We start from the raw sequence: 22,230 nt of genomic DNA, 5'->3' as shown, positions 1-22,230 counted from the left end.
TGCAGTCAGGTCTCCCAGGCAATGTCATTCCCTCCTCTTGTTCCACAAATTTATTGTAATGTTATTATCTGCATCTCCTCCCTCCCCAACTATAAACTCAGTGGGTTCCTTCCCTTCTTTAAGATGGATGGAAGGAGCTGGGTGCCGGTAGCTCACTACTGTCATCCTATCTACTCAGGAGGCAGAGATCAAGAGGATCAAGTTTGAAGCCAGCCCAGGCAAATAGTTTTCTAACTATTTAGATAGAGAACCCATCACAAAAAAGGACTGGTGGAGTGGCTCAAGGTGTAGGCCCTGAGTTCAAACCCCAGTACAACAACAAAAAGACGTTAAGGCCTAATGTCTTCCAGGTATACTCTAGTAGCTTTCAGGTCAGACCTGACTCCAAAGTCCTAAGTTTAAATGTTTCAATTACTGCCTGTGTGACCTTATATAAATTTCAGAACCTTTATAAAATGGGAACAATAATAGCACTTATCTCATGGAATTATTGGGAGGATTAAAGGAGATAACCCAAGATAACCCAGAGATAGCATTATCTCTGTCTCAATATTAATGCTCAAAGGTGGGTGTGCACTCCTGCAATCCCAGCACTTAGGAGGCTGAGGCAGGAGGATCAGGAGTTTGAGGCCAGCTTGTCTCAAAAAAAAGACAAGGTGAGGAAGCAGCCCAATATGTCAACAAGGTATATGCATATATGCTTATACGTAGATTCATGAACATTCATTTAACAAATCTTTCCTAAACACTGTGCCAAGGTGCCAAGCATTGTTCTGAGAGCACTATCGAGAGGTTCTGAATTATGTGTCCAGTATGATGTCCAATGGAGACAAAGAAGACTGAAGAAACTGTCCCCAAATCTAAACAAGTTAGTGACAAGAAATTTCAGCTGTACCTTTATTCACCCAATAAATGATCATGGCAAGACTTCAGTAAGTGTTGGTTAACTAAATGACCATGCTCAGACTCTTTATAGCACACAGTATTGCCACAGAGATAAAACCAAAGCGTTATGAAAGGACTGAGGGGAGGGGCTAGCCCAGGGTGGGCTTTCTTGAAGTCTTCACAGAAACAACACCTAAGTTAAACTAATGTTCAGACAGAGGGAAGCAAATATGTGAAGGGAGGAAAGGTAGGTGGAAGGCAGTTGATGAAGAGTCTTGTAGCCATGATAAGAAGTTTGGATCTTGGACTGGGGGGATGGCTCAAGTGTTATGCCTACCTAGCAAGCAAGCATGGGGCCCTGAGTTCAAACCTAGTACTGCAAAAAAAAAAAAAGTTTGGATTTTATTTTTATATATACAAATATGTATGTCTGTCTGTATATTTTGAACCAGGACCTCACTATGCAGCCAATTCTGGCCTCAAACTCACAATCCTCAGCCTCCTTAGTGCTGGGATTATAGAGGTGTACCACCACACCTGGCCTCTGTTTGTATTTTTCAGCCCTGGTTGTACATTAGAATCACCTGGGAGCTTTTAAAATATCAGTGCCTGGCTGTCATCTCCAGATTGATTCTAATGGTTGTTTTTAATAAGAAGAGGCTGGAGCCTGTTTAGATGCTGTATGGAAGGAAACAACGGGATGCACTACTCATGCAAAGGAACTGGCCTCTGGCTGGGGAAAACACCTCACAGACTGAAATGTATGGAAATGACAAGTAAGTCTGTCAGTGGATTAGGAGAAAACTGAGGAAGTTTTCATCTAAAGGAGTCGATTTTCCCTTCAATCAGAAGGTGAGGCAGCCAGGCATGATAGCTTATGCCTGTAATCCTAGCTGATTGGGAAGATCATGGTTCAAGGCCACACCAGGCAGTTTGTGAGACGCCCCCCATTTCAAAATCTTACAGTGGTAGAGTGCCTGCTTTGCAAACCTGGAAGCCCTGAATTCAAACCTCAGTCCCACAAAAAAGAAAAAAAGGTGAGGCATTTGCTGAGCATGAGGGGTAGCAGGAGTTTCAGAAGGTAGTAAAAAGTCTGGCATGGTATAGCTGATGATGAGGACGAGGCAGACTCAGTGGACAGAGATGAATGCCCCACCATAAAGAATAATGTTCTCCAGTAGAGCGGCTTTTTGTTTTGTTTTGTTTTGAGGTAGGATCTTGCTATGTAGCCCAGGTCAGACCTGACTCCAAAGTCCTGAGTTTAAATGTTTCAATTAGTGCCTGTGTAACCTTATGTAAATTTCAGAACCTGTATAAAATGGGCAAATAACAGCACCTATCTCACAATCCTCCAGCTTCTACCTCCAGAGTGCTGGGACTATAGGCATGTACCACCATGCCCAGCTCCCAGCAGAGTTTAGGAAGTGGGAGGTAGGAGGGAGGACAGAAATGGGACTGGTTAGTATCTACAAAGAAGCTAGATGGAAGGACTTGGAGGTGAGAGGACAGGACTTAGGGAAGGCTGGTTAGAAAGAAAACCAGCAGGCTGACAAACTGGAGAAACTGAACCCACAGGCTTGATGAGGATGAAGGACTGGCTAAACTTCCACCTCCTTCATGGAGCCTTCCTGACTCATGGGAAGTGAAGAGACAACTTCCCCTGGGTTCCACCCTGTCTGAGTCACTCCTCACTCGCTGTTCTCTAAGGGGCCCTTCTCTGTCTTTTCCCAGAAGATAAACCAGCGATGTTCTTTCTCCAAGGGTTCAGCCTGAAAGCTATCACTTGTATGAAGTCTATCAACTCTATTACCATGACTGTTTGAGGCTTTGTGTTTCAGCAGAAAAATTAAAGTGAGATTTTAGAGAAGCAGGAATGGCAAAGAGGAAGAAATGGAGAAAGGTATGCCTACATGTTTGTGGGTGAGTGAGTAGGCAGTGGAGGGAATTGAGTATGGAACTCACAGGACAATCAGCTACAAGCAATAGGAACTGAGGGTCTTGGCAAGGACAGAAGGAATGGCAAGGGAGATGGAAGCAGCCTCCTGGGGGATATGTCAAGCATTTTTTTTCCCCCATCCTGTAAAAGACAAAGGGCACTTCCTACACAGTACCACACCTCCCACTGGGAGGACAGGAGAGCAAAGATAAGGGCAAAGGGTTTGCCTGTTAATCATTCTGAATACCCTGGGTCTTAGCCAGCTAGCTGGTATCCTCTTCCTAAGAAAGCTGGGACCATGGATTTAGGAAAGCCATCTGCCTGGCAGAAGGGAGAAGACTGCATACAAACACTCATCTATCATTAAGAACTGGAAGGTGTGCCTGGACCCTTAAAAGGTCACAGACAAGGTCTGGTCCATCAGTGGGTAACCAGTGCCACATACTATAGATATCACTTAGTGTTTGCTGAGCTGAAGAAACATAGGAAAGGGAAGAGGAAGAGCTGTGGAGAGAAAAACGGGGAGGCTTTTTGTTAGGAACAAACAAAAGCAGACTATCAGGATGGAAGAAAGAGTAAGATGTGAAAAGGGCCAGAAGTGGAAAAGAGAAGCTTGTTATTCAGTACTCTCTCTGACAAGCACAGGGTCAACTGCCTCCATATGTTCTTATTGTTGAATTTTGTAAGGTCACTACTATTATCACTTCTTAGCAGAAGAAAAAAATGGAATCAGAGGTTGAGTTTATTCAAAGTTACATAGCAAGCAAGGTAGAAGCAACATAGACATTGCAGGCTGAGGAAAAACACATAAACAAAGGAATGGATGGACCCAGGAAAGGACAGGCACAGGGAACTACAAGGGACTTAGTTTATCTAAAGGATATGGTGAATGAAAGGCTCTCATTTGATAGAAGGTTAAAAGATAAGTTGGCCTAAAATCATGAAATATTTTGGATTTAAAATAAGGAACTGTTTGTATTGGGATATCCCTGAGGATTTTTTAATAACCTTTTATTTCCTTATTTTTTTTTGAAAGTCTTAGCAAGGATTTATTTTAGTACAACAGGATAAAGTATAGACAGAGGGAAAGAGGAGAGAAGAAGACAGAGAAACATTTCCTGTTTCCCACACTGGAAATGAGAGCAAAGACTCCTTATTTTTTAGTGGTAGTACAATTTGAACTAGGGCCTCACTCTTGCTACACAGATGCTCTCACACTTGAACCACTCACCAGCCTTCCCTAAAGATATTTGAGTAGGTGGAGTAGCTCAAGAGGTAGAGCACTTGCCTAGCAAGTGTGAGGCCCTGAGTTCAAACCCCAGTATTGCAAAAAAAAAAAAAAAAAGATATTTGAGTAAGAGATTGATCTCCCCATTGTGTTTTGAAAGACAAGCCTGCCACAATAGATATACTGTCAAGAAGAAAATAGAGGAAGGGAGGGAGATCAGCTCACAGGTGTGATATAACAAGACCTGACCTAGACCAATGATGGGGAGGAGGAAGAAGAAGCAACAGAACAGAGAGAACTCAGAACTGATGCCAGGTTGGCAAGTTGGATAACTCAAGTGGAGTGAATGGAGAACATGAACATAGTTTGGAACATCCCAAATTTGAGGTGTGATGGCACATTAGGAAGGCAATTTGAAACATAGTACTATAAACTCAAGAGAAAGGACTAGGCTTAGAAAAAAAAAAATGAGGATTTTCTGTAGAGGTGAAACCACAAAAAGAATACTGTGATAGCTCTAGATCTGGTTGTATTCAGACATTTTCCTATCCCCCTACTTTGATTTCTCTTAAGGAATTCCTCCCCTGCTCCAATGGCTCATTGATCTTGGTGCCCTCCCCCATATCCCCACAATCCATGCTCCTAATGGCATTTAATGAAGCAAACCCAGAGTTCTTCCATGAGATGAGCTACAATGATGTAGGACAGAGAAATGCAGAGACAGAGAGCTCAAACATTTGAGCTCCTAAGCCTATCTAAAACTATCCACATAACTCAAATACACTTTGGTTTCCTTTTTTTGTTTTTGGTTAAATAGTTTAATTATAATGTGTTATAATCAAAACAATCTAATATACTATTGGGTAAAAATGATTTTTCAGGAGACAGAACAATAGGAGAATAACAGCATTTGAGTGGTATTTGATTGAAGGAACTTATATGTCTCTCTAAGAAGCCTGTAGAAAATTAATAACTACTTAAAGAGTTTAAGTTTAATTTTAAATGTTTGGTTGAAGATACCTTTTCAAATCAATACTGTAATTCCATTTTTATAGCAGTAGCAACTGAGATTCTTGGAAGTGAAGTAATTTGTCTAAGATCACACAATGGGTAAGTATCCAGGACAGTATCTGAACTTATAAAAAAAAAATTAATTCCCAGTAGTCTAAAGGCAAAGGCAGGATAACTGTGAGTTCAAGGCAGCACTGGGCTATACAGCAAGTTCTAGGCCAGCCTGAGCTACATGGCAAGACCCTGTTTCAAAAAAAAAAAAAAAATTAAAAAAAATTTTTTTTTCCAACAGAATTATGAGTGCTAAATGGAAGTGTGTAGAAGGTAGAGAAGAAGTAGTTTAAGAATGGTCAGGTGTACAGGAAGGAAGTGAAAAAGACTTTACAAAGTAGGTGACACTTGAACTGGAACGATGAATTGTCCACCAAGTGAACAAGGGGGTGGGAGCAGGAAAGAGGACAGACATTCCAAGTGGAGAACATGTGAAGCCATGGAGGGCTGAGGTAGCTCCTGGCCCCACAGGTATTTCTATATGGCTAGCTGAGAGGACTTACAGCAAGTGAGTAAGAATGATGAACACCACACACCAAGGTCTGAAGACTGGTGTTAAGTTTGAAGGGAGGACACACAAGCATGGCACCAAGGAACTTTGTTTTCAATATCAGCAAATTACACACAGTCACTTATGAAGACCAGAGCCTAACCTAGTAAGCACAGACAAGCATGGCAGAGAGTCATCACAACTGCACAGAGAGATATCCATGAGTGGTGAAAGGCCCCCTTCTGGCACAAAATGCAGGAAGACAATGGAACTAAGTCTTTAGATGGTTTAGACAGAGAAAGAGACACCATTTAGAAGAGATAGAAAAGAACATTTCAGGTAAGGGAGCTTGTAATTGGGCTTAAATGAAAATGATACAATTCAAGACCAAACTGGGGCTTAAAATATAGCCCCAGTTAATAGTCCCAATTAAGTGAGAGAATCAAAGCCACAAAACTATATACAAATTTTATTTATCATATCGGTCAATCCAATGTAAAAATGTTCCAGTATTTGCACTAGTTGCTACGGTGATGCCATGGGGAATGAAACTATGAAACTCACACAAAGAGTGTCTCTTCAGGACAGCTCCTGAGACGTTAGCACAGGGAAGTTGCTGGGGGAGAAGTTCTGACCTTTTAGAAGGATTGGTCAATCATTTATTCAAACAATTACTGGGAGCAGATTTCCAGCTGCTATAATGGGAATAGCTAATGTGTATTTGGGCTTCTCTTATTGTCAGATACTATTCTAACCACTTTATATGTATTTACCCACTTAAACCTCACAGCAACTCTGTGAAATAACCATTATCATCCACAGGAAAAAGGAAACTGAGGCATAAAGAGGTACCTTAATTTCCCAAAGCCACATAGCTAGTAAGTGGCTGGGTGAAGACTGAACCCAGGCAATCTGGCACTAGAACTTGTTGTTTCAACCAAAATGTTATTTTCTATTACCTCTCCAAAGTCAAATCATAATAGAAATAATAATAGTAGCACTACCATTGTTAGTGTTTATGATGGGTCAGATATTTTAGTATGCTAGACACACATGATCTTGTCAAAGATCACATAATTCCCAGGTGGAAGAACTGTGATTCAGGGTGCTTGAACCCAAGGGACAATAAAGTGTAGCAGAAGTGAGAATAAGTTTGTACAAGGTTCAAAAGTGAAACATAAAAGAAGAGGTAAGTGACCTTTCTTGGTGGGACTAGCATTGAGCTGTGGACAGCCTGGGATGCTGGAAAGTCTCAGAGAGGTGACTCAGGAGCTGAATTTTGAAAGATGACAGAGTATTTGCCAGACAAAATGAAAAAGCAAAGAAGAGGAGTATTAGGAATAAAGGAATGGAGGCTTGAGACAGTCTATTACATTCTGGAAACTAAGTAGCAATTTGGCTTTTGGAACTAAGTGAGTAGCAAGACAATACAGAGGATAAGTGAGGAGGAGGAAGGGGGACAGATCATAGACTCTTACTTGCCTTTCCAGGAAATGTGAGCTGTTTTAGGAACTTTTCCAATGAAGTACATGTAACAGTCAAAAATAAGAAAATAAATAAATTAAATAAGTAAGTATCCCCAAGGAATTGATGGCTTAGTCTGGAGTAGCAGGAATATTTTAAAGTCTATTTTTTCTTAATAATGCATGTCTGCTAAATTTGCGTTTCCTGTTTTAATTGCTTACCTTCTTGTAAAACGAAGATTCCAGGATGATTTTATCATGTGACTTTCATATGCCTAGCACAGTGCCCCTACCAATTGCCAGGTGTGTGGACCCCAGTGCGAGAAACATGGAGAGTAAATAAAACGATTTTGATCAAAGGAGTAATATGATCAGATCTGCAGTTTAGAAAGATGTATCTGGCAGGCTTTTGGAAGAATAGCTGGAGTTTCCAGGACTAGAAGAGGAACACTGAATAATATTTCTACTGAGGGAGGCCCAGAGCCTAAACTACAGGTCAGGATGGATGGATACTGGGGAGTCAAACTGATAGGATTTGGTATCTGATTGGTTATAGGGGAGGTAGCTGGGAACATAGTCCAGGATGGATCCCACATTCCTGGCTTAGGTAATGCCCAGAAAAATGAGAAAAGAAGCAGGTATAGGGGAGGCAGGGGTGACTGGATTTGGACATCCAAAACCTGAGGAGCCTGTGAATCATATATACAGAGATGCCCAACAGGAAGCTGTAGCTCAGTAGATGTCTGGGCTGAAAATAAAATTTGCTTGAGTTATGTACATAAAAATGGTGGTCATAGATACGCAGGTAGCACATGAAGAAAAGAGGGTTAAGGATAAGTCCTAGAGAATAACATTTAAGAAACAAGCAGAAGTTCAAAAGTCTAAAAGCTGCAGAGAAGGAATGGCCACAGGAGTTGGGAGAACAAGCAGAATACAGGGCAACAAAAGCCCAGGTGGCAGGGATGGTCAGGGGGGACAGACTTAAAGGAAATGGTCAGTACTGTTAAATACTATGGAGAGATTAAGTCATATAAGAATTAAGTCAGAGGGCATACAGGGCCAAGAAGGCTTTGTAACATGTAAAACAACATTAGCTAGACCATGAAAGTAGGTGTAGTCCAGAGAAATAAGCAAAAAAAAAAAAAAAAAAAACCCCAAAACAAAGGATGATCTGTATGTAGGGAGAGGGCAAAACATGATGAATGAAAAGACCACAAACTAGGGAATTGTGAGAGCAAGGGAAGGCAGATGAGTGGCAGAGAGAAAGTAGGTAGAGAAGCTTCCCAGGACACTTTATATTTGGTTCAGTGGGAAACCAAATATGGAAAACAGTACAACTTCCTGACTATTCTGGAGGACTACATCTTGTCCAGAGGAGAGACAAATGTCTGAGAGTCAAAAGGTGATTTCTGACATACATGTACCTCTGTGGCAACTTATTGCCTCTTTGATGAATCTTCACCAGAGAATGATATGAAAGCTAGAAAACAGTGTTAGGAAAGTAGTTTATATGAATGTTGATGAGAGAAGAAACTTTAGGAAGTTTGTAGGGGTCTGAGGGAACTAGGGGCTGAGGTAAGAAAACTCTGGCCTATCTACATAACTGTACTGGTCCTACGGTAAGGAAAACAAAAACTAAAATACCTGCATAAGTGGGCTTAAGCATAATTGTTAGAGACCACCAAGATCACTCAGGTGAGAAAACTGAGGTCCAGGAACATCTACAGCCTTGTCCGTGCTGTGCCCAGGAAACTGCCACATTCAAATGGTAGCTGACATCCTGAGAGCACATGACTTATCAAGGGAACACATTAGAAACCCAAGATCTGCCTTAGTGACATGTGGAGTTCAAGAACAGAAGAGATAGAAGTTGCTAAAGGGAAGAGAGGAAGTTTGGAGCACTCTGGTCCTATCAGATAGTTGGAGATGCCTTTTCTTCCAGTCAGAAAGCCCCATCTGAAGGATGGCAAATTCTTTCCAAGTGCTAGCCCTTGTGCATTCCAGACTTTCAGAAAAGAGCCGATTCAAGCCTAAGTTGGCCCTGTGAACTTTCAGGGCTGACCAGAAAAGGAACCACAACTCCTGGTCCTACTTTTGGCCAATGCTAAACTGCAATAGGCTAGCCCCACACACCCAATTCTGGAATAGATAGAAGAAAATGTACACCCCTTAGTAGTTTCTCTGCTCAGTAATCAGGAGCTGACCCAGGGTGGGCATTTGGAAGGATTCAGCCTCAGTCCTGCCTGGTGCTGGGATCAGCTCACACAGCTCCTGTGTCCACAGGACACAGAGAATACATTGTCCATAAGGAGGATTATTCTGTTCAAGAAACTCAGACAAAGGGAGAGGTTGTTTCCAGCTGCCTGGGGGAGGAAGAAAGGGGGTGGGAAAAGGGCCCAGCCTTGCACTAGGGCATTCCTGTCAAGTTCAGCTTCTTTCTTGCTACAATAGGACAGGAGGTGAGCAATCACATCCCCTCCAGCTCAGGCGCAGTGCTGGGACGCATTATAGAGCTGAAAAGAGCACTTGGCTATAACCTATTTGTCTTAGCTGTTTCCCAAAACAGTACGATTGAGGTGAGCCTGCTAAACAGGGCAGCAAACACACTGGAAGGAGAGAACAAGGTGAACTGGGCAATGACTGAAGGGAGGTTCAGCAATGACTGAACCCCAGCCTCAGGGCAGAATTGGAGAGGAAAAGGTCTTAGGCAATGGACATTATTAGGCTGACATTGATTTAATAGGCTTCCACCTTCAGGAGGATGAATTGGGCTGCAGTAAGCACTTGAGGTCTCACAGCTGCTGCTTTCTCCATCCTAGAAACAAACCCGAGAGAAACAGTCTAATCCCTTTTTCCAGAGGCCTCAAAAATAGGAGAAAGTACAAAACAGGGTGGTCAGAAACAGGGATACTACCAAAGTAAGGCAAGAATCACTTCTTGCAAATCCTAAATCTGAGCAAGTAAGCAGTCATGCCCTCTTCTCCCCAGGGAACTCCATATACATTCCACTCCTGAGGGACTAAGTGGGAGGGGTACATTCTCTCCACTAAGGTATTCACTGAAGTGTACGGCCCCAAAGGGGAGATGGAACAGAGGTTTGTGTACCCAGAGGTGTTCTTTTTGGGGTAGGGATGGAAATGACAGCATATACTCCAAAGTGACTTTAACACAAAGATATAAGCACCTTCAGTATGGAGTGTTTCTTAAGGGCACAGAATGTAGGTGAGGTCCTGCATTTGTTCCCCCTGGGGCAGAGGGACATTCCTGTTCTTAGAGGACAAGAAACCCATTTCAATAATATGGTGGGAATGAAGTCAGTATCAGCCTGGAACAACAAAATTGGGATTGAAACTGGATATGGTGGTACATGTCTATGATCCCAGCACAAGGTAGGATGAAGCAGGAAGATCGTGAGTTCCAAGCCAGCATGGTACCGTTGGTGGAATAAAATACAGCAGTCAGTGAAAGATGTTCCAGGGGTCTAGAAAGTCCAGCTAGAGCTCTAACCAATATCTCAGTTAGCTTTGACATTTCCAGTGGGAAGGAAAGAGGCGAGAAGATAAACAACACCTGAATAAGCTAATAGGTCAGCCTATATAAGTGGAGGAAAGGTCAGGGGTTACCTCACTGCTGATGACAGAACTCTCCTGCTGTGGTATACTGTGGTCACTGAGTTCTGTGGACACCATTCTTGTCTTAATGAACAAGAAAAAGTGACATCTAGAACCACTTTTCTAGGCCTGGGCTGCCACAGCCTGGCAGAATGCTGTCTGACACTGATTAAAGGCCAAATTACCAGTGTGTGACAGTATAGAAAAAAAGGCATCTAGAGGATATGACCTGGAAGGTTTCTAGATCAAAAATTATTAAAGGTCAGGAAATGTTTTATGGATAACAAATTAGAATTTCCTTGAGCACTGTTGACACTCTCTGATCCATAAATCAGCTCTCTCATGAATTGCTGTCCAACAACCCTGAGCCAGTGGACATGAATTTGAATAACTTTATTTAATTGAGAAATCTTTTGATCCACTTCTGCTGATTCAATCCCTGTTCTTGCCCACAAAGGAGCACGGAGAAAAGACGCATGGTTGGCTGTCAAAACTCTGTTCTTCAACACTATAAAAGCAGGCAATGCTATTGGGACTATCCCTCAAACCATCAATCATAAGCCAGAGGCTTAGTGAAAGGGAAGAAAGCCATGCTGGTCAGCATGTACAAACAAGCCACTATTATAAATTCATCTAAGCCCTGATGAAAAATGGCACGAAGTGCAATTCTCTCTCTCCCTCCAAAATAAGGAAAAAAGTACAGAGGAAAAAGGGGGGTTTTACATGTGCTATGAGAAAACTCTTTCTTCCTTTTTTTTTTTTTTTTTTTTTTGGTACTAGGGTTTTGAACTCAGGGCCTACACCTCGAGCCACTCCACCAGACCTTTCTTGTGAAGGGTTTTAGAGATAGGCTGGCTTCAAACCACAATCCTCCTGAACTCTGCCTCCTAAGTAGCTAGGATTATAGGCATGAGCCATTGGCACCCAGCTTAGGAAAACTTTCTTATACAGTCCTGCCTGGCAAAGGCACTTCCACCTACTGATCCCTTGACATCTTCATGCATACAAGGGAGGATTAAAAAAATGAGGACTTTTACCTATTTCCCAGGTAAAAGAGTAGCAAGGCCCAAGCTTCACCAGCGTTATAGATAGATTGTTTGTCCCAGCCCAGAAGCCTTTTCAACTGTAGCTTAAGAGGGCCAGCAGGACAGAATGTGGGTGAGAAGGCCACAGAGACAACATGCCTTCAAGGACATTCAGGCTGCTACAAAATCAGTATAGGTTTATTTGATCCTGTGTCCATCAGCTCACTATCGTTATGGAGCAGTATCAGATCAAGTGAGTTCTGGATCAAGGACTGTGGTTGGCAGGGTAGAGAAGTGGCTGCAGAAACTACCATTTATTGAATACCCATTATTCCATATATTGTGCTAAGTGTTTTACATTCATTTTCTCATTTTAATCCTCACAACAACCCTATGAGGTAGGTATTATCACCATTTACAAATGAGAAAACAGGCCCAGAATAAGTAGGTCACTTGGCCAACATCACATAGCTATTCACTGGTGGAGCTGGGATTTGTCTGTTGCTGCACCCATGTAGGTGAGCCTAGAGCAAAAGGTAATTTCACTGCCCAACTCTGCAGTATCACCTGGGAGTAGAGGCTGTCATCCATGTTCACCGCTGGTAGGGATGCATTGAAGCTGATTTGATGTTGGTCTTTATTCCACTTGGCATTTTCCCTAAAAGGAACACAAAGAAACACATCTGAAGCAAGGTAAGACTTTCACAATAAGCCAGAAACATGGTTCCCTCCTGCAACATCTTTTATTATCTCAGAATCTCTATGGCACCTTACCCTGGTTGGCAGAGATCAGAGGTGTGGTTCTTCATCTCCCTCACTGAAGATATTTAGGACAAAACCAGTGATTTGAGAGAATAGTGGCAAGGGTCAGAATGAGCTCCAGCATGGGCTCCTGCTCATTTGCTCCTGGAAAAGACAGCTAAACCTTTGGGATCCCTGTTTAATGTCACAACTAAAAGAGTTTTATCTAAAAGTTTTAGTCACCCTTTTTCCTAGACAGCATGGAAGAAATATCTCTTCTTTTGCTTGCACTAAACTCCTCCAAATTGTTTTCATCATTACTAAAAGCAAGCACAAGAGAATGCAGGAAGCCAAGAACAAGAGAGACAGGGAATGAACAAAAGAATACATGTAGAGGCTCGGGGCATAGCTCAAGTGGTAGAGTGCCTGCCTTGCAAGCATGAAGCCCTGAGTTCAAACCCCAGAACTGCCAAAAAAAAAAAAAAAGTAGTACTGGAAAACTACCTGCTTGTCAATTCCTGATTTACCTACCAAATGGTCTTAAGATATGACCATTGATTTCTCTACCTAAGAAGAGACACTGATCACACTTAATATCCATTGTAAATAGGACAACTGAGACAAAATGGGAGGCAAGAGCAGCTTCTGCTACTCAGAGTCTTTCCTCACTCCAGTGACTATTACAGTCTTAGATTTTTTGCTGCTGAAAATTGTTTTTGGAGTTATAGTGCAAAAGAGAAAATTTCCAAGTCTGTAGATGTTGGGGCTCAGTAAATTCACCTCCTTCCCACATACCTGCTCAAACTCAGGTACATTTCAATCCCTGCCACCTTACCTGGTTGACTTGCTTGAGCCATTTGTACCCCACTGAGCATTGGCTGCTGCTGGCTTGGAGCACCTGCCATCTGTACTTGCTGTAGTCCTGAAGCTCCTGTAAGGATCGTCCCAGCTCCTGGCTGGCCTGGCTGGCCAGGACCACTGCTGCCTGAAGGTCTCCAATTAGACAGCCCCTTCCCAAAGGCAACAGCTGCCACTAAGGCATTGGTGTCTGCAGGGTTAAATGTCTGCTTGTTTGTCCGGAGACCTGGAGAAAAAGTGGGCATCCTGAAGTATGTGTCTGGCCCTGGACTAAACCTAGCAGCTGGAAGGCCAGTGATGATTGCTCGTATTTCTGACTTCAGCAGCATCTAGACTCTGTCACAGCCCAGGAGAGGAGCCAGAAGACCCTAAGCCTATCTCTGAATTCTCTCTTCTCACTTTGCCCTTTTCTTCCATGTGCTCCAAGGCCAGCCTTAAATAAAAGGTTAACAGTATGGATGCAAATCCTTTCCTAAGCAGTTTGTTCTTGTATCCTCACTTTCTTACTACCCAAAACACCATCCCTATTCCAGTGATCTTATACACTTTTCCCTCTGCTTTGCCACCAATCCTTCCTTACCTCCACTCTCTGATTCTCGCTCCTCCTTGCTGATTTTTTCTAGAAGGTTTGAGCACATTTTATTCAAGCTCTGGATTTGCTTCTGTAACACATAAATTGGTATTGCAATTAGGGTAGATAATTATGAAGAAGTTTCTTCCCTGTGCTCTTTCAGAGGCAGCTTAGGTATAACCAGCTGTGCATCCCTACTACACAGGAGTGGTAATGTTTTCCTTCTTGTTATGGGATGGGGATGGGGTCAGCAGGACAGTGACTCAGTCCAACCTGAGCTGCATCAGCACCAATGCGGGCAGCATCTGTTGTCAGTTGCTTCTCCTGCTCTTCAACCTCAGGGTCAGGCTTGGTTCTCAGATGGTCAGGGACCACCTCATGGCTAAAAACAGGTACCCGTCCTTCAGTCTGCCGCTGTAACACAAATTGTATTGATCCTGTTGTGTACTCCAAGGTCAATCTGGCCCGATTTCCTTTACACAGGCAAAGTATACATTTTCAGGAGACACACAATATCTAGCTTCCTAGGACAATGTCCCATTCACGCTTCTATTATTTTCTTCTCATACACCTATCTCTATCATACCTATGGACAAATTAAACTCCTCTCTCTCTCTCTCTCTCACACACACACACACATACACACTTTAATTAAAGACTGGAATAGGTAATGTCACAAAAGAACAGATTGTTTGCTCAAAACAGATGTTGGAAGAGGAAGGTCTTTGCCTTGGTGACATAGGCCTCAGGGTTTTTATAGCACTATTTGAGAGCAGTTCCCCCACCTCTAGAAGGACAAAAAGCAAGGCTTCCAGGATTCATCCCTTGCTGCTTATTGCCACATACTACCCCACATCCAGAACTTCTAGAATGACCAATCAAATATTGTGTTCCAGACTTTCATCTAAGAACTAAATTCCCCAAGCTATACCCTTCTCTTCTTACCATGAGATCTTCATCTCGGTCTGGGGACAACACCAGAGGTATGATGACTTGGTTACGGAATAGTGGTGTCTTCTCATGCTTCAAGACCTTGTTCAGAGTGTTTAACTGTCCAGACAGCAATGCAAAGCTGTCTAGAACAGAGGGCCTAGTGGTGATAAGAAGGTGTCAGAATGTTCCACCCCTTCCCTATAAAATAATCTCTAAGAGGTCCTTCAAACTAGGAATACCCAGACTCACCCCCAAAAGATTCATAAGCACTATGACTAGCCAAAGTGAGAACCAGAATGGCTAAACAGGAAAGATGGGGTTATAAAAGGGGGAACACATTTCAATTTGACACAGATGTACTAAAAAAAAAAAAATGCAATTTACTGTTTGGGGTGAGGAACAGTGACAAAATAGTAATCATGGCTAAACTGTAAAGAGTGAAAAATTCAGAAACTAGATAAACTGAGCACCTGTGGCCCACACCTGTAATCCTAGCTACTCAGGAGGCAGAGATCAGGAGACTGACATTCAAGGCCAACCCGAGCAAATAATTCATGATACCCTATCTCAAAAATACTCAGCACAAAACAGGGCTGGCATCTACCTGCCTAGCAAGCATGAGGCCCCGTGTTTAAACCCCAGTACTGCCAAACAACAACAAAAAAAAAAAAGAAAGAAAGAAAAAAAACAGAACTGGGTAAGCTTCCTTTCCAACCTGGAAATAGGATTCACCATTCCAGAGTAGGCTTGATACAAGATTCAGCCACATCTGTACAAAAAAAATCCAGCATGAATATATATCCCCTAGTAGAAGACCTCCCTACCAGAGTTGAAGGGGAACAATCTAAATCTAAAAACAACCCAGGCAGGGAAATTGGCCATTTCTCTATTTCCTTGCCATGGAGTCCTCAAGCCAAACTATACTAGTTAAATGTTGGGCAACCCAGCTCTTTCCAAATCAAAAGATGTTTACAAACTGATAAATGATTACATCACTGGGGATGTCCTATCTATCAGGGGGTTGGGCCCCCACCCATAGAGCCTTCCTCAGCTTGCCCTGGCAACCCTTACCAGGTCAGCCGGTCATACTCGTTCTCCAGCTTGTAAATGAAACTCCCTAGTGAGTTCTTCAGATCAGCCACTTGACTCAGCAGTGCATCTAATGATGCCTCAAGCTGCTTCTCCTCCCTCTGCATCAATAATAACAGGTTGGTTACCCAGACAGATGTATGACACATACAGAAGAAAGCTGAAAAGCCAAGTTGTTTTCTATCTTTGGTATTTGGGTTACAGACAAATCAACCCCTAGACCTTTCAACCTATTCACCTGACCTTAAGTCCTCCTATTAACCGATTCCTTCTCTTAGCACCTCCTAATCCATGCATGGTATTAGGTATACCCTGCACTCCTTCATTGGGAAATTTTCACCAGACCTAATTCCTGGAGTTCATTATCTTATGGGCACCTCTACAGCACATGTACACCATCTTCCTTGGTCTTAGAATCTTCTTTGTGAGCCTGGCTATTCTTGTCAACCACACAATCTCTGGAAAATCTGCCTATACATGAGGCGTTCTCTGCACTCCCCCTGCTCTGCTCCATAGCTCTTCATTTATCTTTACTATTGATGTTTCAATTTTCTCCTTGCTGAATTAATGCTCACTTATTTACCTGTGCCAGTATTTCTGTGCCCTTTCCACAAGTTCAGCTGACTCATAGACATTTATTGAGAGACTACCAAGTACAAGAAAATAAATTAAAAACGGAATGGAAAACAAGAAAACCTGTTTGTGTTTCTGAGCACTAGACAACTTTAAATGCTGGGGGTCTGCAAAGCACTTTCGTCCCATCACCTGTAGTCTCCTGTTTTACCCCATTTCTTCACCCTTAACAACTATTGGGCACCAGCCGGGAAGAATGATGCAAAATCTTCTTGCAAACCTGACAGTGGATCGATTCTGTGTTCCACCCACAGTCTCAGATTACAAAAGGCTTAGTGTCAGCCCTAAACTTCTCTCCAGTTACAGATACCCTGTTACCTCTGCATCCAACAGCCCAGGTCGACCAGAGCCAGCCCACCACTTTCTTGAGGCATCTTTCCTTGGCTTGCATCTCAGCTTTCCCAAATGACAACCTAACCCTTTCCCACACTCAAGCAAGTCAGCGCTGCCTCCTTCCTCTCGACTTAGCCAACCCTATCCTTCTTCTGTTAGCTGTACTCAACCCCTATCTCTCGACTGCGCGGCTCCCTCTGCAGTTGGCCTCGCCCCTTCCCTCCCATTCCGCGTTCCCTCAACAGCCTCTCCTTCTGCCATCTCCTCTCTGTCCCAATTCCTCACTGTCCTTAGCTAGCCCACTCCCTGTCCCACTGCCCACGGTTAACTAGCTGCAAGTAGATCAGCCGCGTACTTACCTGCATTGCGACAGCCCAGGCTGCTGCAGCGACCTCCACTTCCGGCTTCCTGATCGCTGAGGGGCTTCATCCACCAATCAGAAAACGGGGAACTCGGCCCTCCTAGTAACTTCCGGTTCCTGTCCGGAGCCGAGGCAGCGGGGTCAGGGGTCAGGAATGGAACAGCCTTCCTGTCCCGGGTCGGCGCGGGAGGGCTGTGTGATGGCCTCGGAGCGCCCGGAGCCGGAGGTGAGGGGCGGGCGGGTGCGTCGCTGGGCCCCGAGACCCGAGGGGGAGGGTCCGAAGGGCAGGTGTGGCTTTGGCCTCCTCCCGCGTCGCCTCTGTAGGGACCGACCCAGACTCCAAGGCCCGACGATCGAACCCGCTCTCCATCGCCCGTAATTTTCTTGGGAGACTAGAGAAGTTCTTTGCCTTGCTTTTACTGAAATTTCATCCTAGTCGTCGACTCGTTGACCTAATGATAGTGATATTAACAAAACCTGTCTTAATTATTTGTTGCAGTTTGAGTGGGCAACTCGGCAGCAGAACCGATTTTGCAGGTTTCTGCATTCTGCAAACCTTGGGATGAAAAAAACCGCATGCATTAATTTAGTGTAGCGCTTATGATTTGAGAAGCAGTCAAAAAATGTTTGACTCGGAGAAAGACCTGTCCTGTGGTGTAGCGTGAGCATCACGTGTATTAAGCCAGAAAAGGCATATGAGCTATGCTTTAGATGCTAAGGACCATGCAAAGAACTTTATATACATTGTATCGTTTAAACTTGTGCAAGAAAGGTGGCAATATTGTCATTTAAAAGAGAAGAAACTGAAGTCAGAAAGGTGAAGCACTTTACCTACAAACTGCTCAAGTGAGAAATAACAAGAGTTTTAGAGTTAGGAGGTCTAAGCAGAAAATCTCAGATTTGTATATAGATGCCCAATACTACAAGAGGTGGAAAGGGTAAGAGATGTGTATAATGATACAAATAGTAATCATTACTTTTTCAATACTTACTGTATGCTATGCACCATTCTAAGCACTGTATGGATCTTTTCTCAACCCTGTGAAACATACACTCATCCCTGTTTTTTCAGTCAAGGAAACTTAGGCACAGAACTATAAAGAGTAACAAAGCTACACAGCTAATAAATACTAGGGCTGGGACTCCAACAAAACAACCTGGTTCCTGAACTTACCTTGTGTCTTTTTTTTTTTTTTTTCTTTTTGATGGTGGTACTGGGGGGTTTGAACTCAGAGCTTCACACTTACTGGGCAGACACTCTACCACTTTAGCCACTCCTCCAGCCCCAGACCTTGTATTCTTAACCATAATGATTATAGTGTACATAAAGCAGCCACAGGATAGCAAATTTCCAGTTCAGTGGAGATTGATTATGGTTGGTTTTCAGAAACTGCCCTATTTAAAAGAATCAGACATTTTCAGAAGGGTGGTAGATTAGCTCATGCATCAAAAATACCAATACTAAGGAAAACTATGAAAAATTTAGAGTATATTTCTGCATGGGTTAAAATGAGAGGACATTGAGAGATACTGTGGTGACTACAACGTACCTCTTAGGCAGATGGTCTAAAACAGTACTGTTCTATAGAAATCTAATATGAGCCACATATGTTAAATTTTCTTACAGTTACATAAAAAAGGAAACAACAGATGACAGCCAAAAAGTTAAGCATTTGTTAGAGTTAAGCATTTGTTTTGGAGTACTGGGGATTGGACTTGCATGCTAGGCAAGTCCTTTACATTGAGCTACATCCCCAGCCTACATTTATTAAATTCTTGGTTTGTTTGCATTGCTGAAAATTTTATCTCAGAAGGTGAAGGGAGCAAAGAGTTCCGCTCCTGGACATAAAAAAGAAAACAAAAAAAAATACCTAACTGACTTTTAAAGGATGTTAGGATCTCCAGAGAGAGAGAGAAAAAGAAAAAGCATATATTTAGAAAATCACTCATTCATCAAATAGTTAAGATACTTTGTGAGTGTTGCTATGGACTCAGATTTGTGCTAAGTATCAGAGTGGATACAGAGCAATGTAAGATAGACATATTCCTTATCTTTATGGAATAAACAAATACTGAATTAAGATAATACGTGCTGCAAAGGAGTGTTTAACAGTGTTTAACCAGGGTATTTAACCCACTTTGTTAAGAAGGGGGTGCTTCTTGAAGGAAAGACAATTAAGTTTATGAAATTCCTAATTCTCATAAAAATCCTCATGAAACAGGCACTATTATTATTCCTGTTCACAGATGAAGATTTAACCTCTCTATTTCAAAGCTATATACCCGATAAGCAGTAAAACCAGCAGAACCAGGTCCTAGGTACACTCAACACTAGAGTGCATACTCTTACCTGAGCCTTGGAAAGAGGGGAGGAAAATTGGTAAGAGAGATAAGGCTAAAGAAGATTCTGCTTGAGGCCATGCTAGAGGCTCAGGACTTTGGCATAAGTATAATGGTAAGGAGGCTTCAAATAGTAGGAGTGGAGGGAGATAGACATTATTTTGTGAGAATTTGTTAACAGAAGACAACATATAAGTTGGAAAAGGCTCAAAAAATAATTCAGACCTTATTAATCTCAAGGGACAGGAGAAAAAATATCAGAAAAAAGCAAAGTAATGAGACAGATCATGTTTCATTTATCCTGGTATACATGATATAAGGCACAGTGCCTGGTAATGCTTTATTCTTTATTTTTTAAATTCATTTATTAATATGTGCATGGACCATCTCTTTCCCCCACCCCCCTCGCTTCCCGGCAGAACCAATTATGTTGAAGAGAAGACATAAGCAATAGTAAGAAAGACATAGCGTTTCTGCAAGTTTGAGATAAGGGTAGCTATACAGAGAGATTCCTAGCTTTCATGCACAAGTGTGTTACAACCCGAATTGGTTCATCTCTACCAGACCTCTTCACTATTTCCCGGTCACCTTCCCATATTGACCTCTGTCATTTTAAGGTTACTATATTATATATATATAGCTCCTCTGCAGTGGGCCATCAAACACTTTCAAGTTTTGGGTTTCCTACCTTTCCCTATTCCTCCTGTATGTGTCCTCCCTTTAGGTGTGACCCATGTCTACTAATATTACTGCATTTGTTTTATATCTAAAGTCTGCATATGAGGGAGCACATACGATTTTTGGCTTTCTGAGCCTGGCTAACTTCGCTTAAGATGATGTTCTCCAGTTCCATCCATTTACTTGCAAATGATAAGACTTCATTCTTCTTCATGGTTGAGTAAAATTCCATTGTGTATAAATACCACATTTTCTTAATCCATTCATCAGTAGTAGGGCAGTTGGCTGTTGTGAATAGTGCTTCAGTAAACATGAGTGTGCAGGTGCCTGTGGAGTAACCTGAGTCACATCCTTTGGATATATCCCTAGGAGTGGGATTGCTGGATCATATGGCAGATCTATGTTTAGTTTTGTAAGAAGCCGCCATATTGTTTTCCAGAGTGGTTGTACTAGCTTGCATTCCCACCAGCAGTGTATGAGGGTTCCTTTTTCCCCACATCCTCACCAACATTTGTTGGTGGTGGTTTTGATGATAGCTATTCTAACAGGGGTGAGGTGGAATCTTAGTGTGGTTTTGATTTACATTTCCTTTATGGCCAGAGATGGTGAACATTTTTTCAAGTGTTTTTTGGCCATTTGAGTTTCTTCTTTTGAAAAAGTTCTGTTTATTGGTTGCCCAGTTCTTTATTGGTTCATTGATTTTTGGGGAGTTTAGTTTTTTGAGTCTCTGTATTTTCTGGTTATCAGTCTTTTTTTTTTTCTTTTTAAAAACCACACTTCCTTTTTACTGTTAAGTCATAAAGAGGAATCAAAATTAAAAGCAAAATTACAGGGAGAGACTTAACAAAACTACTAGAAGCATCAAAGGAAATGAAAATGGAACTAAGTGCAGAGCAATATGTATGAATAACATGGGAAGGATAGGAAGACAGTGAGCATGTGCTGAAGATACTAGGGGAGAGGATCTGGTGAAATTTGATCTTAGACAAGCACCTAGGTAAAGAAATAATGGGGTAAGTTTCTAAACCTCTATTCATCTTGGTATAAACGGTATGTAGGCCTCAATAAATATTCCAAAGAATGATAGCCTTCCTCTACCATTGTTCTGATGTTATTTAATGCAACAACATCTCTATGAAAATATTTTTATTGATAACATGTTATCAGTGAAGAAATTGAGGCCTAGAAAAATTAAGTAACCTGTCCAAGATGACCAAGATAGCAAATAATAGAACCAGATTTGAATCTAGGCCTCTGACTCTGAAAGCCTTCTTTGTCTTCTTTGCCAGACTATTCTAAGAATTATGCCCTTCAGACTCAAGGTGGGGATTAATATCAGGAACTTGAAGTTCCATATGAATGTGAATGCTGTGAAAGCACAAGTAATTTAAAAATTCTCAAACATTAATATGGAAGATTCCTTTGGGGGTACTTATAAAATGTAGATTCCTGATCTCTGTCAACTCTTACTTCACTTGATCTCTGATGGTGCTCAGGAATCAAGTGTATATTTTAATAAATCCCTCAGGTAGTTCTGATACAGCTGTCCTTTGCATCCCACATTAAAAAACACCAGTGGCTCACACCTATAATCCTAGCTACTCAGGAGTCAGCAATCAGGAGGATCATGGTTCCAAGCCAGCCCCTGGCAAGTAGTTTGGGAGACCCTATCTCAAAAAAAAAAAAAAAATCACAAAAACAGGGCTGGTGGAGTGGCTCAAGCGGTAAAAGCACCTGCCTAGCAAACATGAGGCCCTGAGTTCAAACCGTAGTGCTGCCAAAAAGAAAGAAAAATACCATTCTAACTGCTTAAATTATTAAACCTTGTGGTTTTGACAAAGTACATCTTGAATATGAAGAGAACTGAGTAGATTTTGGAAATGTTGATTTTGAAGGATCATATACAAAGGGAATTGTGTGTGTGTGTGTGTGTGTGTGTGTGTGTGTGTGTGTGATGGTACTGGGGTTTGAACTCAAGGTCTATGCTTGCTAG

At 42.2% G+C, this 22,230-nt stretch overlaps 2 protein-coding genes across 12 annotated transcripts in view; one reads left to right on the top strand and one right to left on the bottom strand.

The window, feature by feature from the left end:
• Window positions 1-11,417: 11,417 nt before the first annotated feature.
• Med8 (mediator complex subunit 8) lies at window positions 11,418-17,354 on the bottom strand. 4 transcript variants are annotated; one of them, XM_074080389.1, is made up of 9 exons: window positions 17,218-17,240; window positions 15,875-15,993; window positions 15,519-15,572; window positions 14,816-14,960; window positions 14,144-14,284; window positions 13,880-13,961; window positions 13,277-13,525; window positions 12,475-12,517; window positions 11,418-12,358 (listed from the first exon to the last, which is right to left on the bottom strand). In XM_074080389.1, exons 3-9 carry the CDS (start codon window positions 15,536-15,538, stop codon window positions 12,172-12,174), a joined length of 867 nt encoding a protein of 288 aa, XP_073936490.1. In that variant the 5' UTR covers window positions 15,539-15,572; window positions 15,875-15,993; window positions 17,218-17,240; the 3' UTR covers window positions 11,418-12,171. The 4 variants fall into 4 exon arrangements, with proteins under 4 accessions (XP_073936490.1, XP_073936489.1, XP_020031326.1 ...); XM_074080388.1 differs by lacking the exons at window positions 15,519-15,572; window positions 17,218-17,240 and having other exon boundaries at window positions 15,875-15,999; XM_020175737.2 differs by lacking the exons at window positions 12,475-12,517; window positions 15,519-15,572 and having other exon boundaries at window positions 11,871-12,358; window positions 17,218-17,353.
• The window catches only part of Szt2 (SZT2 subunit of KICSTOR complex), a 50,999-nt gene continuing 46,059 nt past the window's right edge, over window positions 17,291-22,230 (top strand). For all 8 annotated transcript variants that reach the window (XM_074080378.1, XM_074080382.1, XM_020175718.2 and 5 more), the window contains exon 1: window positions 17,291-17,445. In XM_074080378.1, coding sequence (XP_073936479.1) covers window positions 17,374-17,445 — 72 coding nt within the window. In that variant the 5' untranslated portion in view covers window positions 17,291-17,373. The remainder of the gene's footprint in view (window positions 17,446-22,230) is intronic.

Source organism: Castor canadensis, chromosome 7, assembly GCF_047511655.1.
Source record: "Castor canadensis chromosome 7, mCasCan1.hap1v2, whole genome shotgun sequence".
NCBI lineage: Eukaryota > Metazoa > Chordata > Mammalia > Rodentia > Castoridae > Castor > Castor canadensis.
Note: the sequence above shows the minus strand (reverse complement) of the source record. Positions and strands in the feature narration are given on the sequence as shown.